This window comes from Ciona robusta, chromosome 2, assembly GCF_009617815.1.
Source record: "Ciona robusta chromosome 2, ASM961781v2".
In the NCBI taxonomy this organism is placed as follows: domain Eukaryota; kingdom Metazoa; phylum Chordata; class Ascidiacea; order Phlebobranchia; family Cionidae; genus Ciona; species Ciona robusta.
This window is the reverse complement of record NC_143236.1, coordinates 3,259,025-3,283,288: the sequence shown is the minus strand read 5'-3', so window position 1 is coordinate 3,283,288 and position 24,264 is coordinate 3,259,025. Positions and strand designations below refer to the sequence as shown.

At 33.5% G+C, this 24,264-nt stretch overlaps 7 protein-coding genes across 9 annotated transcripts in view; 2 read left to right on the top strand and 5 right to left on the bottom strand.

Annotated features, from left to right (window-relative positions):
• Positions 1–77: 77 nt before the first annotated feature.
• LOC149740184 (NADH dehydrogenase [ubiquinone] iron-sulfur protein 3, mitochondrial-like) lies at positions 78–3,130 on the bottom strand. Its single transcript, XM_089871608.1, has 7 exons — positions 2,841–3,130; positions 2,549–2,653; positions 1,757–1,848; positions 1,517–1,672; positions 1,170–1,295; positions 687–806; positions 78–312 (listed from the first exon to the last, which is right to left on the bottom strand). The coding sequence occupies exons 1-7, from the start codon at positions 2,905–2,907 to the stop codon at positions 151–153; spliced, it is 828 nt and encodes a 275-aa protein (XP_089727734.1). The 5' UTR covers positions 2,908–3,130; the 3' UTR covers positions 78–150.
• An 82-nt stretch (positions 3,131–3,212) lies between these two features.
• Positions 3,213–4,679, top strand: LOC149740183 (malignant T-cell-amplified sequence 1-like). The gene is made up of 6 exons (XM_089871618.1): positions 3,213–3,365; positions 3,439–3,591; positions 3,704–3,801; positions 3,860–3,996; positions 4,214–4,281; positions 4,466–4,679. Exons 1-6 carry the CDS (start codon positions 3,355–3,357, stop codon positions 4,545–4,547), a joined length of 549 nt encoding a protein of 182 aa, XP_089727744.1. The 5' UTR covers positions 3,213–3,354; the 3' UTR covers positions 4,548–4,679.
• LOC149740182 (thioredoxin domain-containing protein 9-like) lies at positions 4,385–7,090 on the bottom strand. The gene is made up of 4 exons (XM_089871610.1): positions 6,841–7,090; positions 5,748–5,866; positions 5,245–5,401; positions 4,385–5,026 (listed from the first exon to the last, which is right to left on the bottom strand). Exons 1-4 carry the CDS (start codon positions 7,000–7,002, stop codon positions 4,805–4,807), a joined length of 660 nt encoding a protein of 219 aa, XP_089727736.1. The 5' UTR covers positions 7,003–7,090; the 3' UTR covers positions 4,385–4,804.
• Positions 7,091–7,319: 229 nt separating this feature from the next.
• Positions 7,320–9,189, top strand: LOC149740181 (ras-related protein Rab-9B-like). The gene is made up of 2 exons (XM_089871613.1): positions 7,320–7,648; positions 7,787–9,189. The coding sequence occupies exons 1-2, from the start codon at positions 7,528–7,530 to the stop codon at positions 8,284–8,286; spliced, it is 621 nt and encodes a 206-aa protein (XP_089727739.1). The 5' UTR covers positions 7,320–7,527; the 3' UTR covers positions 8,287–9,189.
• On the bottom strand, positions 8,278–14,015 carry LOC149740180 (apoptosis-inducing factor 1, mitochondrial-like). The gene is made up of 13 exons (XM_089871581.1): positions 13,442–14,015; positions 13,221–13,366; positions 13,030–13,123; positions 12,488–12,600; positions 12,138–12,359; positions 11,700–11,861; positions 11,079–11,187; positions 10,428–10,624; positions 10,061–10,201; positions 9,605–9,747; positions 9,046–9,188; positions 8,733–8,890; positions 8,278–8,588 (listed from the first exon to the last, which is right to left on the bottom strand). The coding sequence occupies exons 1-13, from the start codon at positions 13,530–13,532 to the stop codon at positions 8,508–8,510; spliced, it is 1,800 nt and encodes a 599-aa protein (XP_089727707.1). The 5' UTR covers positions 13,533–14,015; the 3' UTR covers positions 8,278–8,507.
• A 139-nt stretch (positions 14,016–14,154) lies between these two features.
• On the bottom strand, positions 14,155–18,409 carry LOC149740179 (peroxisomal acyl-coenzyme A oxidase 2-like). The gene is made up of 15 exons (XM_089871580.1): positions 18,243–18,409; positions 17,880–18,045; positions 17,483–17,637; positions 17,202–17,309; positions 16,810–16,929; positions 16,631–16,746; positions 16,316–16,488; positions 15,963–16,125; positions 15,648–15,749; positions 15,501–15,589; positions 15,277–15,426; positions 15,087–15,201; positions 14,776–14,922; positions 14,495–14,701; positions 14,155–14,418 (listed from the first exon to the last, which is right to left on the bottom strand). Exons 1-15 carry the CDS (start codon positions 18,358–18,360, stop codon positions 14,332–14,334), a joined length of 2,016 nt encoding a protein of 671 aa, XP_089727706.1. The 5' UTR covers positions 18,361–18,409; the 3' UTR covers positions 14,155–14,331.
• Positions 18,405–24,264, bottom strand: part of LOC149740174 (peroxisomal acyl-coenzyme A oxidase 1-like) — a 24,773-nt gene continuing 18,913 nt past the window's right edge. For all 3 annotated transcript variants that reach the window (XM_089871576.1, XM_089871575.1, XM_089871577.1), the window contains 12 exons: positions 24,019–24,126; positions 23,530–23,649; positions 23,066–23,181; positions 22,515–22,687; positions 21,948–22,110; positions 21,253–21,354; positions 20,869–20,957; positions 20,659–20,811; positions 20,377–20,491; positions 20,007–20,153; positions 19,290–19,496; positions 18,405–19,036 (listed from right to left, as the gene is read on the bottom strand). In XM_089871576.1, the coding sequence (XP_089727702.1) occupies positions 18,956–19,036; positions 19,290–19,496; positions 20,007–20,153; positions 20,377–20,491; positions 20,659–20,811; positions 20,869–20,957; positions 21,253–21,354; positions 21,948–22,110; positions 22,515–22,687; positions 23,066–23,181; positions 23,530–23,649; positions 24,019–24,126 (1,574 nt within the window). In that variant the 3' untranslated portion in view covers positions 18,405–18,955. The remainder of the gene's footprint in view (positions 19,037–19,289; positions 19,497–20,006; positions 20,154–20,376; positions 20,492–20,658; positions 20,812–20,868; positions 20,958–21,252; positions 21,355–21,947; positions 22,111–22,514; positions 22,688–23,065; positions 23,182–23,529; positions 23,650–24,018; positions 24,127–24,264) is intronic.

Here is a 24,264-nt window from a genome sequence, read left to right as displayed (position 1 = left end):
GGGCATCAAAACAACACGCCTGCAAAAACACTAGGAACTTATTTATCCTCGCGTGGACGGAAAACGACGGTAAAAAATTCAGATATCATAAATTTATTTCGTTTGTCTGTTTCAAAAAAATATTAATCGCGAATCGAATTTAAGGAAAATTTATTTTTTGTCTTCGGTTTCGGCGGGAGGAGGTGGTAACTCTGCAGGTTTCCTGTATTTTGGGAAAGCCTCCCATGGACTCGTAAGATCGAACTTTCGAAATTCTTGTGCCATTTCCAGCGGCTCACGGACAATTCTTTCCGTTTCGTCATCGTATCTCACCTATGTGGCAAAATGTTAGATTTGATGTAAAATTTTCTATAGTGGTGTGTGCCATGTTTTAACCGGTGATATTTAAATAAATGATTGAATGAATGTAACTTACTTTATCCTCGCGTGGCCGAAAAACGACCACGAATGTTCTGTTTCATATACTTCATGCCAGCTTTTAAGTTACCAAGTATGTTACTTTGTGGGTGATTTTTTTGGGTCATTTTATAGGTTTTTTATGTGTGGCTGATAATTTGGACAACCCATTAGTCACCACTGGGTTTGAGCAATTGCCGTTAAGTGTCTTGCCCAAGAACACAACCCATTTATAACGTCAGTCGTTGCCAGCCACACAAGTATAAATAAGTTTAATTCATTCATTTAACCTCATAGTAGCCAGATAGAGGAAAATCTTTTCTGAAGGGATGACCATCAAATCCGTAGTCCGTTAAGATTCTTCGCAAGTCTGGATGATTCTTGAAAAACACCCCGAACATGTCCCAGATCTGAAGAATAATTTATTTGATTGAATATTTTGCCAATTAAAAATAATGTATGAAATACAAAAAATTCCAATTATGAGGAACTTTTAACTAGTTCCAGTATAATTGGGAAAAGGTGGGTTTCTCTTTAAACCTGAATCGTTTATTTGGAATGACGGCAAGTTAATTGAAAAAAAAAAACAGGTAAGGCAGCGCCCTGAATCATTTAGGAACCATATCCCCTAGCGTCCCACACTGCCTCCCTTTGTAAAATAGAAATTTAGGCTACATTAATTTATAATTATTCATCAATAGACAGTTTGATGATAGAAAAGGTAAAATAAATTTCCCTGTCTAAACAACAACCAATAAAAAGACCTAACCCACCTCCCTCTCATACCAGTTTGCACCTTCATGAATTTCAACAATCGAGTCGACTGCTGTCAATTCATCAGTGTACGACTTCACTCGGATTCGTTGGTTGTAAGCGAGTGATAACAAGTTGTATACAAGCTGTAAATATAAAAAAACATAGAATTTAAGAAATACACTGAAGCTGAATTAAAAATATACACCAAGCTCATATACCGTTTAAAACAAGTGTCAAAAATGTGTTTCATAGTTTAATATTTTCTATGTAATTTTACTAAAAGTATGCAAAAAAGGTAATGTTTTAATGTACTTGATTTATGTTGTACTAGTTTATATTTCAATACACATATAACAGCGTTTACCTCAAATCTGCAAGGTCTAGTTGGGACATCTACTACAGTAATATCCGATAAATTTGTGAACTGACTTAAAGCATTATCCTTTAGGAAGGAAATAACTTGAACAATATACTCTGGGTCAACAAGTAGTTCCAACTCATTTGTGTGGGTGATTTGCACCTGAAAAAAGTTGACAGAAAAAAATGTTAGTTATCCTTTTAAATATATGTACCCTGTATACATAAAAAAAGTAATTGAACCAACCTGTTGAACAAATTTAGGCAAACATTCGGACACAAAGTTTCCATATTCCACCAACTTCTGGCGAGCAATTTCTGGTGAAACTCGAACAGCAGCTGAAAAAACAGAAAAAAATGATTTACTGAGTTATGTATTACTATTTACATATAATTAACTAATTAATCATATTATTATCAACTTTTTTTATTCATTTATAAACTGTGATTTCCAATGGGCACCCTATGACGTGGGTGGCTTCATACAGACTACTCTAAATACCACACATGCAAGTATAACACGTCGTTTGTATTCATGTGCCGTATTGTGGTATTTAGAGTTGTCAGCTTCATAATATAATCTGTTTCCAAATGATTTAATACAGTTTGCTGAAGAACAAATAAATTAATATTTGACATAATACCATTAACCTAGAGACGCCTGCCCAAGACTGCAGCTTCCAAGCACATATTTTGCTTGCAAGCACACCATTTCTCACATCACATACAACAACGAACATTTTTATGTAAAGGGAATATATTTATAAGAAACCACAAAATAAAATAAATTAAAGCATACAGTAAACAATTTATTAATTCGAACATTTAATAATAAACTTCTTATTGACCTGTGGATAAAATCTATATTTAAGGCATTTTGCCACTGGTGAAGAATCCTCCCGTACATAGCAGAATAGGCTGGTGGAAAGTGTTGGACGTTGGTGGTTAGCGGGTTTGTGGTTATGGGGGTAGTTTTTAGATAACGTGGGGGAGGATTTTTCACTAGCACCAGCAATTTTAATAAATGATAACAACATACGTATTTGTTCAGTTGGTTGGATTATTCCACTTGAAGTCTCACTTACATCTGTTGAATATTTTGCACACGAAGGAATACTGTATCTTGTAATAGATGAGTGAGAACCTAATTAATAATAAATTTTGTTGCAGTGAAGTATATAAAGCACATAAAATCAAACAAAGGGCTTAACAATATTACCAAATGTTAGGATTTGCCAAAAAAAAACAGTTTAACAAGTCTGTTTTTTGTCACTTATTTGCAAAGGTGAAATTCCCGTATGATACGTGATCATAATTTAAATTTGACTTACCAAGGACTGTTGCTTTTGTTCCGAAGTTCCTTGCAAGACGCAACCCGGAGCGAAATAGCGAAGCCATCGCAATCTAGACAGGTAATCACACAAAACTGAACTACTGTAGTGTCAGACGTTTGTAAAATATAATTTGTGTTGGTTCTGTTGTAAGTGTTTTCGTCACGTAAACTTTCCAAGGACAAATGCTTGCACTACAAACCCGCAGTTATATAAATGCTTAACTTGTGGAGAGTATTTATTGATTTAATTTAGTGCACTTTATACTGAACTTTATGGTTTAATTTAAGCCATAGTTCATATTTTATCGGATTTAGAATTTTGGAGATTTCGACTAAAAACTGAAATAGAATTCGCCTTGACAAAATATATAAACATCTCACCATAGAAACCCTATGCTTGCACACATGTTACATGTTTAACGTATTCGGGATACGTAATAGAAATATCGCGTTTATAATCATTCTGCACAAAATTGACAGGCAAGTTAAGCTCTGAGTGACGTCTAAGCAACATGTTTAGGAAGTGAGTATATCTACTCTGTAAATCTTTTTTGATTCGACGCCTGTACAAATTCTTAAACCGTTAACCGTTACAGATTTGATGAAAGTGAAAACATATCATCAACGAACCAGTTAAAGAGTTCAGTCCAACGTCAGATTCGTAACACAATTCTTGAGCAGATGCCAAGTATTGAGCCATATTTGGGGGACCTCTGGCATAAAAAAGAAAATGCTAAAGTTATAAAATGGTGAGCCTTTATGACTTGTATCAGACCTAATGTAAACCTAATTGTGTAAATTTTCTGACTGCTTTTGTGGTCAAATTACTTTCCAATTTACCCTATCATGATTACATTTCAGTCACGATCACATTGAGATACTTACAGTGGGAACAGAACCATTATTTTTCAAACAAAGAGACAGTCCATGGTACCCAACGCTAAAACTTTTACATAAATGTAAGTAAACGCTTTGTCAGTGACAACAAAACTTGTATTTGAATTTAAAACCTTTCAGACCCTTTTATTCTACCTAAGCAGCAAGTAGACAGAGGCGCAATAAAGTTTGTATTAAGTGGTGCGAATATTATGTGTCCTGGTTTAACCTCACCTGGTGCTGATCTGAATATGGAGACTGAAGTCAACAAAGCTGTGGTGAGATTACTACCAATATGGATTATATGTTGGCTCAATAGGTTGGTTAAAAGGCCAACCCAGGCTCAAAGCCCCCTCTGACACGACTCATAATAGGACTTTACTCATGCAGCACGGCAATGGTCCATTATGTACCAGAAAAACTTCTAGTTCACTGTTGTATCTGATGAGTTTTTTTTTCACCACTGAACTGCTATTGATAAAGTTATTTTGTCAGGCTGTTCATGCAGAAGGAAAGATTAATTCGTTGGCAATTGGTCTCATGAAGATGAGCCCACAAAAGATGTAAGTATACAAATTCCATCAAATTATGTAATATAGTAGGGTGCAGTAAGAGATAGGACATGCTTTCATTCTCTTTTCCCATCCTTTTTGGTGGTAAACAAGAAACTATTAAAAGAGCGTAGTCAATTGTTTAAAACGCAACCAGAAGTACTTTCTAATGAACATCAAATTTATCTTGCTTTAGTTCTGAAGTCAATAAAGGAATTGGTATAGATACGATACACTACCTGAACGATGGGCTTTGGCATCTGAAGATTGTGAAGTGACTTTACCATTGTTTAAAAAAAGATTATATTCTTGTTGTATCTGTTTTGTTTTAAAAACGCTCATTTTTTAAGTTTAAAAACCAGAAGAGCAGAAACAGGAAATAAATGAATTTCATCATAAAATACAACAAATGTATATTAATGTCCAACAGCTAAACACAGAAGTGACAGAACAATATATCAATGGTTAGCTGGTGTGGTGGCTTAACCATAAGGTACAGAAACTCACCAAGCTTTGGTTAATTACATTAGATATGTTAGGACTCATAATCTGAATCCTCACTATCTTCTTCACGTCCCCTGATGGTTTTTTTCGGCTTCTCTGTCAATGGCCTGGATGAAGATGCTTTCCTGTTGTCTGGAGGAGTTGCCAAGTCTCCCTTGTATCTGACCATCTCACTACATCCTAACCTCCACTCCAGCATCTCTGTAGAAAAGTCATCGCAATTCCCCAGATCTGTGAAGCCGACTATGTACCCCTAGTAACAAGAGAAAGTGGATCCAATTATTTGGCTCAAGCAGAAAAGGTTTATGCACAAGAAGATAACCGGTTACCCCTCAAAATATAAAGTTCTTAGCCCCTAAATTGCTACCTTTAACAAAAGGTTTAAAGGCTAACCTATAAGGCACTAACCTAAAACCCGCAAATTCAACTTAAACTCAATAATGCTAGTGCAAATATTTATACGATTACTACCTGAGTTTTTGAGTCCTTCACCATAGCCATAGTTGGAATAATTCTTATTCCAAGTCTCTCAGTGAGAAAAGGTGCTTTTTCAACATCTAGTTTGATGAACTTTGTCTCACAGTGTTGTTGAGCCAATGTTGACAAATGGCTGTCCAGAATCTTGCATCTAAAACATAAAAATCAATAAACCAGCAACAACAGAATCATTTTTTTTTATTAGGAGCACAGCTCTAATGAATGGGCATCGAGGCATATGGCATATAAAACATCATCGCAATTTATTTAATCTCACATGCAACTCAATGACACGTAACACAGGTGTCCATCAATATATAACCATACTATCTGTATATATATGTATATATATATTATATATTAATTAATAATTATTATATATTTGTTTTGAAATAGTGTGAGGTTTAAGATATGTCTTTTGATAGGTAACTACTAGGTTACAAAATGAGAAAATGGAATGATGGGCGCATACAAGTCATATCTCCTGGTAATCTTACCTAAATGAAGAGTTCTTATAGAAGTGGCACACAACATGTTTGCTCTCTTTGCAAATGTCAAAAAATTCTTTTTCAGATGAAAGTTCACTGTACATACCATGGCCTTTACTAATCCATTCCTAAAAGATTAAACACAAAAAATATCTTGTAAGAATTATAAAACGTGGGTCTTCAATTTAACATATATATATATATATATAATATGCATACATCCATTTGTTATCAATGTGTTTAAATCAATAAACTAGTTTGGTTCGGACGTCTTATCAGTTAATAACTAAATATTTAAGAATATTTAAATTTTGTAAAAAAAACTGCACAACATATTTAAGTTTAAAATGTAACCAGTCACCACACAGCAAATTAGAAGTAACTATAAATTACAAATAAGTTTACTTGTATTGATTTAAATTAAAACTGACATATGGCGAAGCAAGTCTCAGGAGAATTGAAAACCAAGTGTTGCTCATAAACAGATACCAAATAAAACGAATCGACAAAAGAAATGTGGGAAAGGATACATTAACTAGTAAAAAATACACAAACTTCGGATTCCTAATGTTTGTTACCTGGGTAATCCTTTAGCTGGTGGCCACCTGAAATTTTGGTTTCAAAATGTTCCTTAGGTCTCACTGATACTCATTGTATAATTTTTTTTTGAAAAAACTCGGGCGTTCGTGTCGAAAATTAACTTTGAAAGTGCGCGAAATCGTGCTGCGTCACCGTATTTTCCACATCAGCCGTTATGAATTAAACCAAGGTTGGATTATTACGTCATAGAATGCGTATTGTTACGTTTGATTCCTACGTTAAAACAGTGGGGAAAAACAAGGCTATACCGTCTTATAACGTATGTAATATACCACTATTGTGACGTAACAGACCGCGATTGTGACGTAATAAATCGTTAACCTTACGCAAATCAGACGAATTACGGTGACACAGCATGTTTTTGCGCATTTTTAAAGTTAATTTTCGACACGAACGCCCGACTTTTTTGAAAAAAAAATTAGACAGCAGGTATCAATGAGGGCTATAGAACATTTTGAAACCAAAATTTCAGGTGGCCACCAGCTAAAGGATTACCTGTTACCTGTTTCTGGACTTGAGCTTTTTTCATCGCTTGTACTCGACGTTCTCTTATTTTTTCAAGTTCATCTTCGTCCATTGATTCAAGACGATTTATCTCCGCATCTACTTGCTGTTCGACGACCTGTGCCGCTTGTAATAACTGTTGTTCAATCAGCGATTCCATCTTGAAATGTACGTGCTGAAATATTTTACGAACTCCACCACCGTTCTCTGTGAAATCAAAACGCGAATGATTTGTTTACGAGAGAACACGACCGTTGCTAATAGTCTGCATAGAAATCTTTCGTAGATAATTTTCTGGGGACTCTTTTTTTAGAAAAATAGACCCACGGTACATTTATATTATACTGTACTTTATTTATTGTGCCAAAATTTAGCATAGGTTGCACATATAAAACTGGGCTACGAAAATATGCTAACAAACTTGTAAATTCTGTGAAGGTTTAATAAAAAAATAGCTTATGGTCACGGTCCAATGATTATTGCAATTGTCTATTAATATGTAAACTTGATGAATCTCTTTGCGGGATGTAATGATACAAAGCGATATTATTGTTTGGTTATTTCACTGGGAGCTTTTGTTTAAAATATACATCTGATACACACCAGTCGCTCTTATCAGATCGCATAGTAACGTTACCTTTGAAGAAGTTCATTGTCTTCCGTATATATATGGCAAGTTTGAAGTATGGCTAATCAACCTAGAGTGTTAAAAGTTGTCTTGATTGGCGATGGAGGAGTTGGGAAAAGTTCCATAATGAACCGTTTTATCACCGGTGAATTTGATGGACAATCATACCATACAATTGGTAAGTTTAAGTGATTTTTCTTACTTTAATAGTGAAGCAGTTTTTGTTTTGCTAAATTTGACAAAATCTGAACACCTTAACACATAATGAAATGTCCAGACTTTTCAGTAGTTAGATTATGCAACACATGTTTTTCAGGTGTTGAATTTTTGACTAAAAATGTTGAAGTTGAAGGAAAACAATACACGCTACAAATTTGGGATACAGCGGGTCAAGAGAGATTCAAAAGTTTACGCACTCCATTCTACCGTGGTGCTGATTGCTGTATGTTGACGTATGCTGTCAACGATGCACAGAGCTTTCACAACCTGAAAATGTGGAAGCAAGAGTTCCTTTATTACGCAGACATAAATGATGACAAATTTCCCTTTGTGGTGCTTGGAAACAAAGTCGATGTTTACGACAAAGAAGTTCAGCAATCTGTTGCCCAGAACTGGTGCAGAGAAAACGGCGGCTACCCTCACATTGAGACAAGCGCTAAAGACGAGACTAATGTGACTGAATGCTTTAAAACTGCCATCAGGAACACAGTATCTGCCCAACTTCATCAAGGTGAAGCAAGTATCAGTAACTTGACTTCTGACACGCCTAATATTAACTTGAAGGCCATGGCTAAAGACAAGCAAAGCTGCTGTTGAACCTCATTGGCTTAAAGATAATTTATTTTTCTCGTTGCTTTCGGAACATTTACAGAACCATGGTACTTTTATAGCAACAACGGTACAATTTATGAATTTTTGTGAAAAGCAGAAGGCACCGCACACAAACAAGTGGAAAAAGTTGGGAATTACATTGCAGATTAACTCTGGGAGCGATTTTCATCTACATCATGATTTCTTCACAGGCAGCAGCTTATTTATTAATCCAGCTCTTCACTGTGAATCTTGAAAAGTTTCGCCACTTCAGTGTAGTCGTCATACGCTTGTTGATCTCTTATCATCTGCAATATGAATTAATTTATATTGTTTCATATTTACAGCTTTATATTTGTATGTTTATTAATTGTTATTGGGAAAAATGGCGATAATATATCCCGCATTGTGTAACACTTCATTCAAAAAACTTTTCATTAATTAAACTGTACCTTTCGTGCAATTGGCATTCGTCCAAAGACATTCCACAGCAAAACACCGACAACTTTCTGTTGTCGCAGATAAAATACAACTCCCTTTCCAAATTCCTCACTTGAAGCAGTGGTGGTGGTGGTGGTGGGTTGTTTTTCAGTATTTTCTGCTGGGTTTTCTATAACCAGTTGGAAATACAGTAATATGAATATCAAGGTGAAATAATAAAACTGGATCTCGGTAAGAAGTGATTTTGCAGCATAAGGTAATGGAAAAAGAACAGAACTAAGTATTCTACATTAACATGGTAAATTTGAAACCACCATCCCATACCTGCACCATCATCCCTTAACCCTGCACCTTCAGCAGCTTTTGGTGTGTCTTTCTCAGTTGCCTTAGCAAATACTCCCACAGTGGGCAAAGCTGAATCAATAATTCCAATTGCTTCATAACCAACATCTGGACCAAGGTCAGACCTGTTACAAACAATATTATATAACATTATTAAAAGTTTATACAAATTGAAAAGGTCAATGCCGTTTAACAACACATTCAATCATTTTATAACTTTACCTTATATAGGGCTATAGAAAAAATTACTATACAATGCAGCAAATTTACTCCTGGCGGCAAAAGTGCTATCAATTAAAATCCACATCAGTTAAAGGGACAGAAAAATTGTGTCAATTATGTACTTTACAAGACATTAAACAACTTGTTGCCAAAAAGCTAGCGCATCTGTCGCATTAAATATAACTGATGTAATTAGTTGTTTCCGCTTTTTAATAAATGAGCGCCATATTACATATTGGGGGAAAATCTGATAAGCAACTTTGTTAAAATGGTAAAACGTACAAAACAGTTTAAGAACCAATGGACTTTAGACAATTACCAAAACATAGACTGATGGTAGTAGGATTTCTGTCCACCAGCCATATTCTCCCCTGCCAATCTTCCACTAACAACAGCATGATCATGATGCTCCACTCTCCTACGACCCAGTTTTGCATCGAAGAAACACGAAGCATCTCCTGCCTGCAAATAGAAAGGCCAATATTTCAAACTTGCATGGATATTACATATCACTACAGCGGAACAATTTCTTTTTCCTATGGGTCAATGTCAATTCCAAGCTGCAAATTCTTAAATCTCAACTCCTTAGGTCCCTACTCTCTGTTTAGTATTTCATTATCTCTAACACTTTTCGCTGCCAACCCCTTTTAGAGGGTAATGTGCCAAAACTCTGCCCTAAACCTCTTGTCCCATTGCCTATGCTCTAGGACGTAAGTCCCAACATAGAACCCCATGTTTTCTGCTTTAAAACTCTCTGTACATTTGCTTTACTTACCACCCAGATATTAGATCTAGCTTGAAGTTCAGCATTCACACGATAACCACCAAATCTTTCATCAGTTTCTAATCCACCAGATTCTGCAAGACTTGTGTCGATGCCAAGACCAACGGCTACTACTACGTGGTCAGTAAGTATCTAAGATAAAATTAATTTATTAAAATAACTCATTGTGGAAACAGGCGAATATTTTTTACTCCAGCGGGGTTTTTACATGATTTTTTTAGAAGCCGTAACGTTTTGGCAAACTTTGATGGTACCTTTAAGTTACATTTGAGCATATCTATTCATATACAAGTTTTCATTTTTCGTTGGTATGCCTCTTTAGAGTAAAAGCTTCAGTAACAAACATTTAAATAAATACCTCTTGTCCAGTACGCAGCTGTAGTTTTAACCTGCCATCCTGCATAGTTACATTATTGACCACAGTATCAGTGATCACATTCACTCCTTCACTTTTTACTTTACTGGTTGTCCACTTAGTTAAATACTCAGGAAGGACATTTCCCATGTTGCCATTTTCAGGGAATATTTGATTAACCTCAAATCCTACTTTTTGACCTGGATATGATAGGTTAAGGTATATTATAGGTTGTTAGTTGATCACATGTATAAGTTAAATATTGTGTTAGAAACATGGTAGAATAAATATGTTGTTGTATGTGTATGTGGCATATATAGTTTACTTAAGTTTAGACTACTATATACACACTGCATAGTATGTAATGGTATGACTGGTTGCTCCGATAAAAATATAAATTTGAACTCTTATTTTAGTAAATATAAGCTGTAGTTCAGAAGACAGACTACGGAAGTCCGATAAAGATGTTCTGGCATTTTACTATGTTACCAACCAACGTGCGATAACACTTCAAAAAATAAAAATGGCCTACCCTAAAAAGCTTTATTTGATTTATACACACTGTTTTTTTTCATAAAAAATGTACCAAATAATAGAGACATTAACATAGAATTACAAACTAACTTAACCAATAATAATGTAAAAAATGATCACCTTTGTGACCAAGTGCACATGCAAGTTCACTCCCCATGAACCCTCCACCAATCACAGTGATCGACTTCACTCCGTCTGTTATATTGTTTAACTCTGTGAAGTCACTTGCCTGAGTAGGAAACAATATGATAAGTTAGTGGGTGACTATACTGACTAAGAATATCTTATAGCATTCATTAAAAGATGTAATATTTAATAGGTTGGTTAAAGTGTTTAGTGTTGTACTGTTTTTTTTATTATTAATTTATTGAAATTTGTTTAAACACCAGTGTTGCAATGATATTCTTGATACAGACAAGAGCATGGAATACAAATGTACTGAAATTACTATAACTAATAGTAAGACCTTTCACAATGTATTCTATTCTTTGCCAGACAAATAAAATCATCTAAAGTTTTAACACACTAGCAAAACATTATAAAGTGGCCATCTAAAAATTTTCATACCAGATAAGCTGTTAAAAGATTGTTTATCAAAAACCAAACATACCTTAATTAAACCTCGCTTACAAAGCAATATAAGTAGTTCTGTTATAAAAGAGATTTAAAGCCTTACAACCAGCTGCTATTAGATGTGGTCCTTTAACAAAGAAATGGATTTATGTAATTTAACAATCTTACCGTTCTGTAGGTGGAGACCTTCTTTTGAATTTCAGCTGAAGCTTTTCTAAACACAGGCAAATTCTTGGGCTGTCCACCAGTTGCAATGAGACACTTGTCATATTTGATTTCAGTCCCATCTTTAAGAGTGGCAATGTTGTCTGTTGGGTTTAGACTCACAACCTGTAATTGAAATATTAAAATATTATATAATATGTAGGGGAATTCACAAGTTACTTTTAATAACTTTACACATTTAAAATATTCCTGTATCTGCTTTAAACCAAAATCAAAAACAGTGGCAATGTATTATTTATAAAAAGTACAATTCAAGTTTTAAAATAAATGTTCTGTGTAACTTATCCATGCATATTTCCATTTAAAATGTAGCTACACACATAAGATCTATTGCTGGTAATTTCAATTTTCCACAAATAACAAGATAAACTCTAATCTCACCTTTGTATTATTTGCCACTGCTACTCCACCCTCAGATTTAGCAGGTAGGTCGCTTGGTGCGCAATAATAGTCAGGCTTCTCAAAATAGACATCCCTCCATTTTCCATTCCAGGACTTGAATTGTAACTTTTTAGCAGCCTCTTCATCATCACTGTACCATAACTCCTTGGATAATGGTGGCCTCATGTAGGGGGGATAGGAATCTTCACTAATGATCAGAATCTGTAAAATCAATTAAATTTGAAATATTTTTTATTGTCACAAATTTATACTCTAAAAATATATTAAACTGTTGATTAAAATTCACTTAAAAATATTTCTTTGTTACCTTATTTTACCATACTCTTTACCTTGGCAGTGACATCTCTCTTCTTAATTGCTCTCATAGCAGCATATGAAGCAGTCCCACCACCAATCAATAAATACTGAACTTGTGAAGGAAACTCTGCCGCTGGGGGAACACCTAAACATAGTAACAACAGTAAAAGAATAAACATAATATTTAAACTGTTGTCACTAAGCTTATTACACTTTTTAACGTTTTTCTCTGTCCTAATAACGCAGGTTGTCTTCATCAGGGTGAATGACCTTTATTTTAATGACAGTGTCATTTACCCGGATAAGACAACTTGTATAGGAAGTGGCAACAACGATACGCAAATGAATGCCAAATTTTAAAAAGTAAAAAAATATTTAAGAAAATGTTATAAATGAATTATAAAAAAATTTAAGAAATGTTATAACGACTGTCGTTTTCCGGCCACAAGAGAATAAAGTAAGTTACATTTATTCGTTTAAGTAATACAATATTCATTTACATTACTAGACATTGTCCCATATGTTTTAATTATGAATATTAGTTATATAACTTAGTGTTCATAAAACAGCATACCAAAAACATCTTCAGTTGCTTGTTCAACTGATTCACCTTGGGTCCGAGCTTCTGCAGCATTTGCTTTGGATTCAGTTAAGTATTTGTAGATCCCCTGTGACATAAAATATTTATTAATAAAACAGTATAGACATGGTTGCAAACTTGCAATCAATGTGTTTCAAGTTTCAACACATGGAATTTAAACTTACAATGCCAAAAAATAAAGTGCCACCAATTATGCAGAAACCTGATCCATAGTTAGATGATTGATCAGAATGAAATGTCGCCTTTTGTGAATAAAATGCACGATTCTGTTTGCAATGAACTGGTGTAACTTGATCTTGATATCTTGAAACTACAATAAAGTTTAAATTAGGAGTATGAAAAAGCTAGCAGGTTATTGCTGTTTATGTTTTTATGAATTACCCACCTATCACAGCTTGCGTCTTTGGTGCATTTTTGTTCAATAAACTCCTTGAGATAGAACTGGAATGCTCGCACAGTCTTACACACCTAAACATAATGGAAACAGAGGGACCTACTCTACAATTCAAAAATGCAGAAATAAACAATTAGACCAAGTTTTCTTGCAAAGCTAACTATACTACTTAATTTCCATACTCATTATAATCAGATTTATTTACTTTTTGTTTGTACAATTCACACGTTTACCAGCAATCACCTTCAAGTCACGGAGTCACAATGCTTGTACTTTATCACACACCCTATGACCAGACTACTTTATTTTTTCTTGCATTCTCTCATTTTTAAATTATGTCTTGAGTATGAGAAAATAATGCGAGGAAAAAAGGTAATGAAAATATTCTCAGAAGTTGTTAAGTAAAGTACTTTACGATAACCGGCGATTTATTTTGGTGTTCTTTGGGGAGTAATTTAAAGTGGTGAATTGACAAAAAACATTTTACTGTTCCTATCAATATACATCCTTTTATTCCATTTAAAGGTTAAATATGGCGTAGTCACAACCCAAAAAAATGGCGATTTATTTTGGTGTTCTTTGGGGAGTAATTTATAGTGGTGAATTGACAAAAAACATTTTACTGTTCCTATCAATATACATTTTTTTATTCCATTTAAAGGTTAAATATGGCGTAGTCACAACCCAAAAAAATAACTAAGAAAATCATTACAGTAAGCTTGTATTCAGCAGAATTATTTACACCAAAACTATGTAAATACAGTTCATGAATATGAAGAAATGCATTCAATAAAATTACAAATAGAATATCAAATTAAGAGGAATGGGTTGTTAAAACAAATATAAGTATTCCACTAAAGCTGTACGGTAAATATTACAAACTACAGCTTTGATTTTGTTTTCCCTTCTAATATATCTCTACCAGCATGAAGATATGGTTTCAAATATTTGTAAGTCTCTCCATGTACCTGTTCATAAAAAGTGTTACCTAAACCAGTTATTATTGGTACGCAATACCAGCACAGCAAATAAAATAAAGTTTACCTCAGTTTTATTTAATGGTGACTTCTTTGCCCATTCAAACAGTCTCTCATATACATTACCATCATAAGCACCAATACAAGACTGAAGTAAATCATCCGAATAATCAAACGCATCAACCAAACCAACTGCATTTGGTCTTAAACAAGACAGCAAGTCAAGTTCAGCCTCCAGAGCAAGATCACATTGTTTTGGTGATAGGTAACCGACCTGAAATGTATACCTTAGGAATAATAACACAAATTTATATATTTATTACCAAAATACTAAATCAACATGTATACCTTCAGAAAATCCCCAGAGTATAAAGTTATATTTTCAAGTGCATACAAAGCACACATTTGGAGTAAGACTGCTTTAACAGGTGGTGAACAAGATAGCTCATCTATCACAGATGCAAAAGTAGCCACAATGTATTGTGTGATGTGTGCCTGAGAACAAACCGCATGTAAGATGAGTGAAATACCACATAAATCACCTGATATTCAGAACACTAAACACTATTTAATTATGCTAAAATTAAAAGGTAAAGCTGACAAAAATGTCTTAATAAGCAAACCAACTTTTTCCAACTTATATTCACAATTGACCTCACCTTAACTACATTGACAAGCTCCACAGAACATTTGTTCCAAGCTTCATGATTTGGATAACCATTTTTAGTTAAATGATTAATTTTCATAGCAACTGATTTTATGACTTCTCTGGCCCTGTAATGAATAACAAATTATTAATACAAGAACACATACAATAAAACACCATGCACTTTTTGTTAAGTATACAACCTGTATTGAAAGCAAGCCACAAGTACATCAGGTTGCTGGAAATCATTTTCTTTGTTAACTCTACATGTTGATTGGTTCATGTTGTTTAGATAAGCAACAGTTCCATGCAATCTGTTGGTCTGAACTTGATTGTAGCATTTTACCAGATACCTTTGGACATAAATAAAGAATGGTGGTTACAACATATGTGTGCTACATGCCTACATTTAAGAATGTGAGTTTACCTGGCACACTGTAGATACATAACAGTATTTTCACCTTCATATGTACAACCAGCAACAGCACGAGCCCAAATTATTGGTATCCCACTTGCCTAGGTATGCAAATGAATATGTTACAAAATCAATAACTTTCAATTATATAAGCATTACATTGGAATAGCCGTGGCCACCACATGATTTCCGAAGTATTTCTATTCCATCAGTGCACTGTTCAGCTACTGAAGCCTTCATACCAGCTGACAAAGCATGAAGCTGTAAATAGAGAAGAAACCGAATATACAATCTCATAACACTTTATTTCATGAAGTCTAAAAATATTTTTAGTGGAAGAAATATGGACAATGTTTAAAGGAAAAAAACATTATTAATTTGATACTGAAATTCTTTAGACATGGTTGAATCGTCATTACATAAAATTCCGAAGCTAACTTACTTAATATTAATCTGCAACGAAAGTTTACAAACCTCTGGCAATCCAGAAAGGTCTCCTTCTTTCACTTTCTGTTCGAAAATATTGTACATTTTTTTCAGTTTCAAACAAGCAAAGTGAGTGGCATATGTCATCGCCACATAAGGCAACAACTTCTTTTGCTGTGTCATATATTCCATCACTGCTACTTCAGGTTTTCTGAATGTTGATAATATACACATATATATATATATAAAATTGTCTATAACAATTTATATTTTAAACAAAAAAAAATGATTTGGTTTTATTTTCAATTTATTTTTACATTTCTGTAAAGCAAAATATTTTAAAACAGTACCCATTAAATTATCATTTTTAGTACCATAAACCATAACAAAATCTAACATACCCAGGTTCAAGTTCTCCTTGTTGTCTTACAAGAGAATATCTGACAGCGATGGTGCAAGCTTTACCAAGAGCACTGACCACTTCTCCCTCTAGAAAAATAGCTCTTAACCTTACCATGGAACCATAAACCATCTTGTCTTTAGTTTTTGCCACGTATGTTCCATCTGGCTTCACCTATACAGGAATATTTAAACACAAATTCGTTTTCCTGTAAAATCCACTATCAAGAATGTTTAGGATGCAGTTGAACAATTTCTTACACATTAAAACCAATAACAGAAAGATATATATTTTTTTTAATTTTAAGAATGACTACCTCAGAGTTTTTGCAAAGTAAGTTTTCTCTCGGAATTCGAACTTTGTTAAAATGCAAGAATCCGTTATCTGTTGTTTCAAAACCAACTTTGTTTCCTATATCACCAACAGTAATACCTACAAAGCAAAACATTTTTTTTCAAATCACTTCTCTAATGGAAGACAGAAACCTGACATTACCTGGCAGAGGCATATGAGTAGTAAGGTCCCTTATTTGAACAATAAATGGGTGCATTCCATACTTCTTGCCGTCAATCACAAGCTGTGCCATCACTAAAGCATGGTTGGCTGACTTTCCCACTACGAAAAATCATATGTTTAGTAAAATTACTTTAATGTACAAAGTACAACACATTTTAAAGTTAAAACTTTAATATATTATATGGAAACTTTTCTATTCTGTAGCGGTAAGATAGTAAAGCATGGCACAACATGAAACCTACAATTTATGACAGATTTTGCATTAAACCTATGATAAAATTAATAAAAAAGGAGTATTTTTTCCTTTTTTACTTTACCCCAAGCTATAATTACTTTTAGTGTTTTAAATAGACTTGCTTTAAATATCTTACTGTCTCCAGGCCACCATTTCATGGCAGAAATTTCAGGACAGTTGATGATGAATTCTTGACTTGCTTTGTCGTACGTTGCTACAGTTTGCAAACCACGTAGAAAGGTACCTGAATAAAATACATATAAAAAGAGTGAATATAACTTGCTTAACCCTCTCAGGGAAATTACAGTCATTTTTAACACAGTTGGACTGTTTCATACACCCCTTACCTGCTTACAAGTTATGGTATAGGGCAGATAGGCCTATATTAGTGTAATATAATTAAAATTCTAAACATACCATGTCCAAGTTCAGTCTGTGCGTATGTTCCAATAATTTGAAGCTGAGCACCAAGGGGCAACCACTTTGCTATTTGTTCATCTGATCCAAAACTTAAAATGCAAGGAAGGAACACACCAGTGTGGATGCCTAAGCAAAATTCTTTACCGATATTCCTGAAATGGTTTATGTACATATTAGAAAACTAACACAGAGGTTATTAAAGGTTTCTAAAACAAACTCAACTTAACAATACATATAAATCAAGCACTAAAACTTTTTTCCCAGGAAACCATGTTCTTTTACAGCTATAACCAACAGATATTTTTTTCATTGCTTTCAATACTGTACCAAAGATTAAATTAACTGAAATGACAATCAGCGGACGTTTTGAATGCAACCTAATGACATTGGTTACCTCAATACATAATCAAGCTCTTTTGAGAACGCATTCCATCCTTCCCGAGGAAAAACAACTTTGTTCAAATGTATCGTCCTTCTCATGCCATCATTGAATCTCTCTTCTCTAGTCATCATTCCAACATCTTTACACCGACATTCAGGATCATTGTGAATTGCAGCCTCTGTAAAAATATTGCTTTGTTCAACAAAACTTAAAATAACAAGCACAACATTTCTAAATAGAACTAACACGAGATGTACACAGCACAGAATTGTCTTTGCACTGTATAACCAAAACCAAACAGCTAAATGAACAACTTAATATATATATATTTATACATATTTATATATAAAAAGTTTCTCTACCAATAAAACTTACCCACTTTTCTTTTCATCTCAGTCTGTTCCACCCCACCATCATAAATATTAGTCAGTTCCTCAACACTAAAATTCACTTTACGTCTTTCTTCTTCCAATAAACGACTCTGTTTACTCATTTTTTCTTATCCACTACTTTAAAATGCCTAAATGCAACCTATGCCTGATGACAAAAGTTGGTTTAAACACCTTGCATCAGAAAGCAAAATAGAAAGCACAGCCAATAAGTTAATCATTAACTTAAGCAATTACGTTTAGTACAAAGTCGACTTAAAATTGTAAACACAACCAATGTTTAAGCTACCTGTTAATTAAAAACAATTCAAAATCAAGCACAGCATTATTGCACACAAAAGCACATTATTAATGAAAATTTAAACTGTAAATACCTGGGAGCATAAAGGTAGCAACAAATTCCAACAATGCATAGCTTATATTAAACAATGCAAGTTAGAACATTCAGAGGTTTAGAGTTATAATAATAAGAAAACAGGGATAGTTTTACATATGATAGTATACACACAATATTAAGGCTAGCCCATATCTTCATGTTCTAACACGTAAAATTGACTCGGTGCGAAGAAAATACAATTTACAATATTAACTGATTACAAGAGAGCAAAATAGATTTTAAGCAAGAATAACTTCTTGTCATGATAAAAATGCAAGTTGGAACTTGTATGCTTCAAAAATTAAAGCAAATGATAAATATTATTATAGCTTGGACATTTTGTTCAGGATATCTCTTCCTTGGTGTAAATGCGGGCGCAAGTACTTATATATCTCCTCATGTACCTGCATGTATAAACAGCATCATAACAATAAAATATCAAAACAAAGAGAAATGGTTTGTAATAAAATTACCTGCAAAAAAAATAATTTGAAATTTCTTGAAACAAAGAGTAAGCATCCAAAATTCCAATCATTTTATGACAAAGATCTACTTTCATTTGTTGTCATAATAATATTTATTTTTTTATATTTTACTATGGTTAACTATAGGAACATATACAGAATAAAACTATACACTAAACATTCAAAAATTTACATCTGTTTTATTTGATGGGAAATTCTTTGCCCACTCATATAGACGCTCGTATGCATTTCCATCATAGGACCCGATACAAGAACCAAGCATGTCGTCTGTGAAGTCAAATGCATCGACCAAACCAACCACATTTCTACGTAGGGATGCGAGAAGTTTAACTTCTGCCTTACGAGCCATGTCCAGCTGCTTACTGCTCAGGTACCCATCCTGGTTGATAAAAAAAAAAATGTGAAATAATGATAATTGTCGCTTATCTAAACCACGAGTTTATGGGGGGATATATAAACAAGGACTCAAAATATATAGAAAAAACTATTGTAAAGCCTGCTTAAAGATAGGTTAAATAAAATTGATTTTTATTTACGTAGGTTTAATGTTGAAATTTGGGTTGTTGGTTGATTTTAGGCCATTTGTTTAGATAAAAATCAGTACAAAGCACTTTACTTGTAAAGCAAGGACATAGATTTGTGTTAAGATGTGATCACCCACAATGTTAATGATTTATTAAACAAAGCTTGTGTACTTAATGTGATATTAATACGCAATATCACATCACACAGTCACACACATACATTTGTTTGCTTACAATAAATTACATTGCACTGAACCAAGCAGGAAAAATGTGGAAAACAGTGTGTGCTGCAAAAGTCACACAAGCCTAGCCAAAACAATGTACAAAATAAAAAATGATGTTGTGCACATGCATTTGTCACCTACTTTTAAAAAATCTCCCGGAAAATTGTTGATTTGATGCAAAGCGTTTAGAGAACATAGTTGGTCAAGCACCTCCCTCACTGCACTGGAGCATTTTAAGTTACGAAGATAGGACGAAAATGTTGACACAATATGCTGTTCCATGTGTGCCTGGGTGTGGATTGGTTTAAAAGTGTTTTAAAAAAGATTGCGTTAAAGACAATGTGACTACCTTTGAAATATTATAATGAGAAAAAAAAATATAGGTTTGTTAAAATTTTAAAAGTTCAAAGTCTAGCTTGAAAAATTTATTACTTGTTTAGATAGTTTTAGTTTCATTAGGGTTTTTTTATAAAAACTATGTTAAACAACAGTTCATTGAGATATAATTCACCTTAGCTGCATTAACTAGTTGAATAGAGACGAGGTTCCAAGCCTCCATTTGTTTCATTCCATCGGCAACTAAACTTTGCAACTCAGTTGCTACTGACAACAGCAGTTGCCTGGACCTTGTAAAAAAGGCATTACAGTCAAAACTAGAATCATGTATGAAAACGAACTTTTTATGAAAGGCCAATTCTTTTTAACCACTGTGCATTTTGCTACTTTAAAACAGAATGCACTTACCATTTCATCACAATCACACCATAAAGAGGACCGCATTCATATTTCTCACCTATGCTTGAAACAAGCTTCCAAAATTGAATGGTCACATAACTCCATCTGGTTTGCAGCCTGGCACTTATCTGGAGCATCCTCAGTTAAATACATAACCGATGCATCAACCGGTTGTCCCATGCTCACCTTGGCTGCTGTTTTAATCAAATATCTAGAACATAAATACAATTTCATTGAGCTAGTAATAGGAATTGGTTAGTGAGCTTACCTGGCAGCTTGCAAGTAGAGAACAGTATTTTCACCTTCATATGTACAAGAGGCTACCAACCTTAGCAATATGTATGGAAGACCACTTGACTGTAAATTTTTCATGAAGGTTATTTATTAAGATAAATATTTTTATGAACAAACTTAAGCATGCGCTTAAAAGTACCAGCCAAACTTATACACAATTGTTTTAATTTAGATCAGGTAATACCAGCAAATATTAAAAAAAAACAGACTTTAACTAAAATAATAATATGCATAACTACGCCAACAGAAAATTTAAAAAAAAAACAATGTACACATTTATTTGTGTATCGATAACTGCAAAACCAGTGAAAAAACATTACAAAAATTTTGCGTAAATAATAATTAAAATAAAACTTACAACTGCATATCCATGCCCACCACATGATCTCCTCAGGATCTCAACACCAGCTGAAGTTCGTTCGGTTGCAATCGCTTTCATACCAGCTGTCATCATGTGCATCTGGTATATGTCAATAAAAAATACAAAGTTAAATGAAATTTATGTATTGCTATGTAGTGTGAACTAAATTTCTGTTAAATTTCTGTTATGTAATAGAAACTGTATTTTTTAACAATGTACAATTTTGTTCGGTTATTTTTTACTAACTTTTAGGTTTTAGGTTGGTCTGGTAAAAGCCATTAATTATTGTCACGCATGTATAACAATTAGCAATTATCTATTATAAGACTCTTTAATGCAAGCTTATTAATACTGACAGGAAAACATAGATATTTCATTTCTGTTATTAAACAATCTTCAAAGACATATCTTAATTAGTGTTCGTTACATTCTGTCTATTAGCTTAAGGAAGTTAATTGTTGGATATGTAACAGAGCCATTAATACCGATTGTGAATATATTATTGTTTGTAATAAGTGTCAACAGGTTCACCAATAGCAAGTTTTTCACTGTGAAGTACTGTATACTTTTTAGCCAAGGAAACTTTTTGGTTCAATTTTTGGTGGTGCGTTATAACTATGGCGATATATAATACACAATACACAACATAACAAAATCATCTTAATGCATAAATACTTAAGTTAAGTTCAAACCTCTGCCATGTTGGATAGATCTCCCCGCTTAACATCTTCAAGGAACTTGACATATTTACTTCGAATAAATGCCAGATTGAAGTGCAAAGCATAAGAAAGGGCGATATAAGGAATTATTTTGTTTTGCTGCGTTACATAGTCAATGATTTGAACTTCTGGCCCACTGTGAATGTAAATTCAATATTAGCTAACAGTTCAGTATCACAACAAATAAACACAACTAATCAAACACTCGGACAAGCCATGGGTCACCTTTACAGTATCAATGGTAAAGTAACAAGAGCATAATTTACACAGTATGTTTAATACACCTGTATATTTACCAAATGAACCCCCATGAAATCTATTATAGTTTAGTCTTATACATTAGGAAGGATGGTCTGGGTAGATATTTAAAAAATCTTGATTGTAAAGAGCTGGGAAAAAACTTCAGACATAGTTTTAGATTACAAACCAAAAAAAGTAAAATAAAGACATTTGTGGCATTTATATATGGGCTGTAATGTTTATATTCAAAATGACCTAAAAAAACCTTGTTTATACACACAAAAAAACATATTTACAAACCCTGGTGTCAAGCTGCCTTGCTTCCGCACACAACTGTATCTAGCTGCGATTGTACAAGCCATCTGTATATAAGTCACTGCCTCATCTTTAGCAAGCACCACACGTAGGTTAACCATGGACGCATACATCAAACGGTCGTTGCCAATTTTCTGGAACTTTCCTTTGCTATCAACCTGAAGGGTTATATTAGGTATCAGAAAAAAAATAAGCAAATGTATAGGCTTGGAATAGTTTTATAATTAAGCCTAAATTTCCTTAATAAAAAATAAGACTCATGATTAACTGATTTTAATTTAGTTTTTTTAATTATAGGTTTTTTTTGTGTAATTAAACAAAACAATTTCTTTTTTTTTCTTTTTTGTTTTTTTTTTCATATAAAAATACTATGGCAAGTCGCCTGTTTATATGGCATACATTTTCATTTCTGGTGATTTCATTTCTGTCCATATTGAATTGAAAGGGTTTACCGCTCGTCTTTGCGTCTTAAATTTCAGACATTTTTGTTTGCGAACCACAATGAAAAGCTGCTATTTTTTTAATAACATACTTACATAAGCGTATTTTGCCAACATGTTTTCTTTTGGTATTCTTACATTATCCATACGCAGGTAACCATTATCAGTGCTATCAAGTGCCAAGGTGGGTCCAATACTACCCACAGTAATGCCTGTATAAAATTAAGTATAAAATATTTTAAGGGTAATGAGTAAAGGAGTGGTAAAAATACAGTAATGCACTGCATCAAAATTTTAAAGAATTGAGGCTAAGAAACCAAATTTTAAAAACTTCTAGCAAAATTTTCTAACAATTTTTTTAAAATTCTACTAGAATTAAGGAAAATTTTCAGATAAACCTATGTTTTGGTCAATACTATACAGAAAAATAAACAAATAAAAACAGAACAAAAAAAGGAAAAATGTTTATGTCAATCTTAAACAATCTGCTCAATTTCATAAAACATAGGCTATTTTTTTTAGTATATTTCTCCTTCAAAACGAAAAAAAGAGTTTTTTACCTGGTAGAGGTTTGTGATTGGTCATATCACGAACGGGTACTATGAAAGCTTGCATCCCGTGATTTTGACCTCTCGTGATCAACTGAGCCATCACCAATGCATGAGTAGCCATTTCTCCCACTGTGATATTCAAATAGATAAATGTTAATTATTGATCCTCAAGTCAAGATAATGCCAGTCATGATAAAAAGGGTGCTGTGTTTCATACAAACATTGTGCCTGCTTACAAGTTGCCATGCAATTTTTTTAATTTTTGATAACTAACAATTTAGACACCGCAAAAGGCTCTAATGAGTTGGAGCAATTATCGTTAATTTTCTTGCCCAAAAAAACGTATGCTCCCACAGTGGTGACAAACTTTGATTTTGATATCCAGTAAACAGTTACAATAATCAAGATGTAATTCAATATATAATTATATACAGTAGAGTTTACAAGTTCTTAATTCACGATAAACTTATGCTAAACTAAATATATTACACCACTTACAAGCACCAGGCCACCATTTCATGGATGAAATAGAAGGTGTGTTCATAATAAACTCCTGTGACCGTGGATCAAATGTGGCAGTGGTCTCCAGTCTTCTTAGATTTGTGCCTTTCAAATAGGATGAGTAATAAATATAATGTGCATAATAAAGTCAGGCGCAGAAGATTTCAGTTTTTGTAAAACAAAAAAAAATACATTATTAGCATCACTTCTTATTTGCAAAGCATCGCCTTTATATACTGTTGC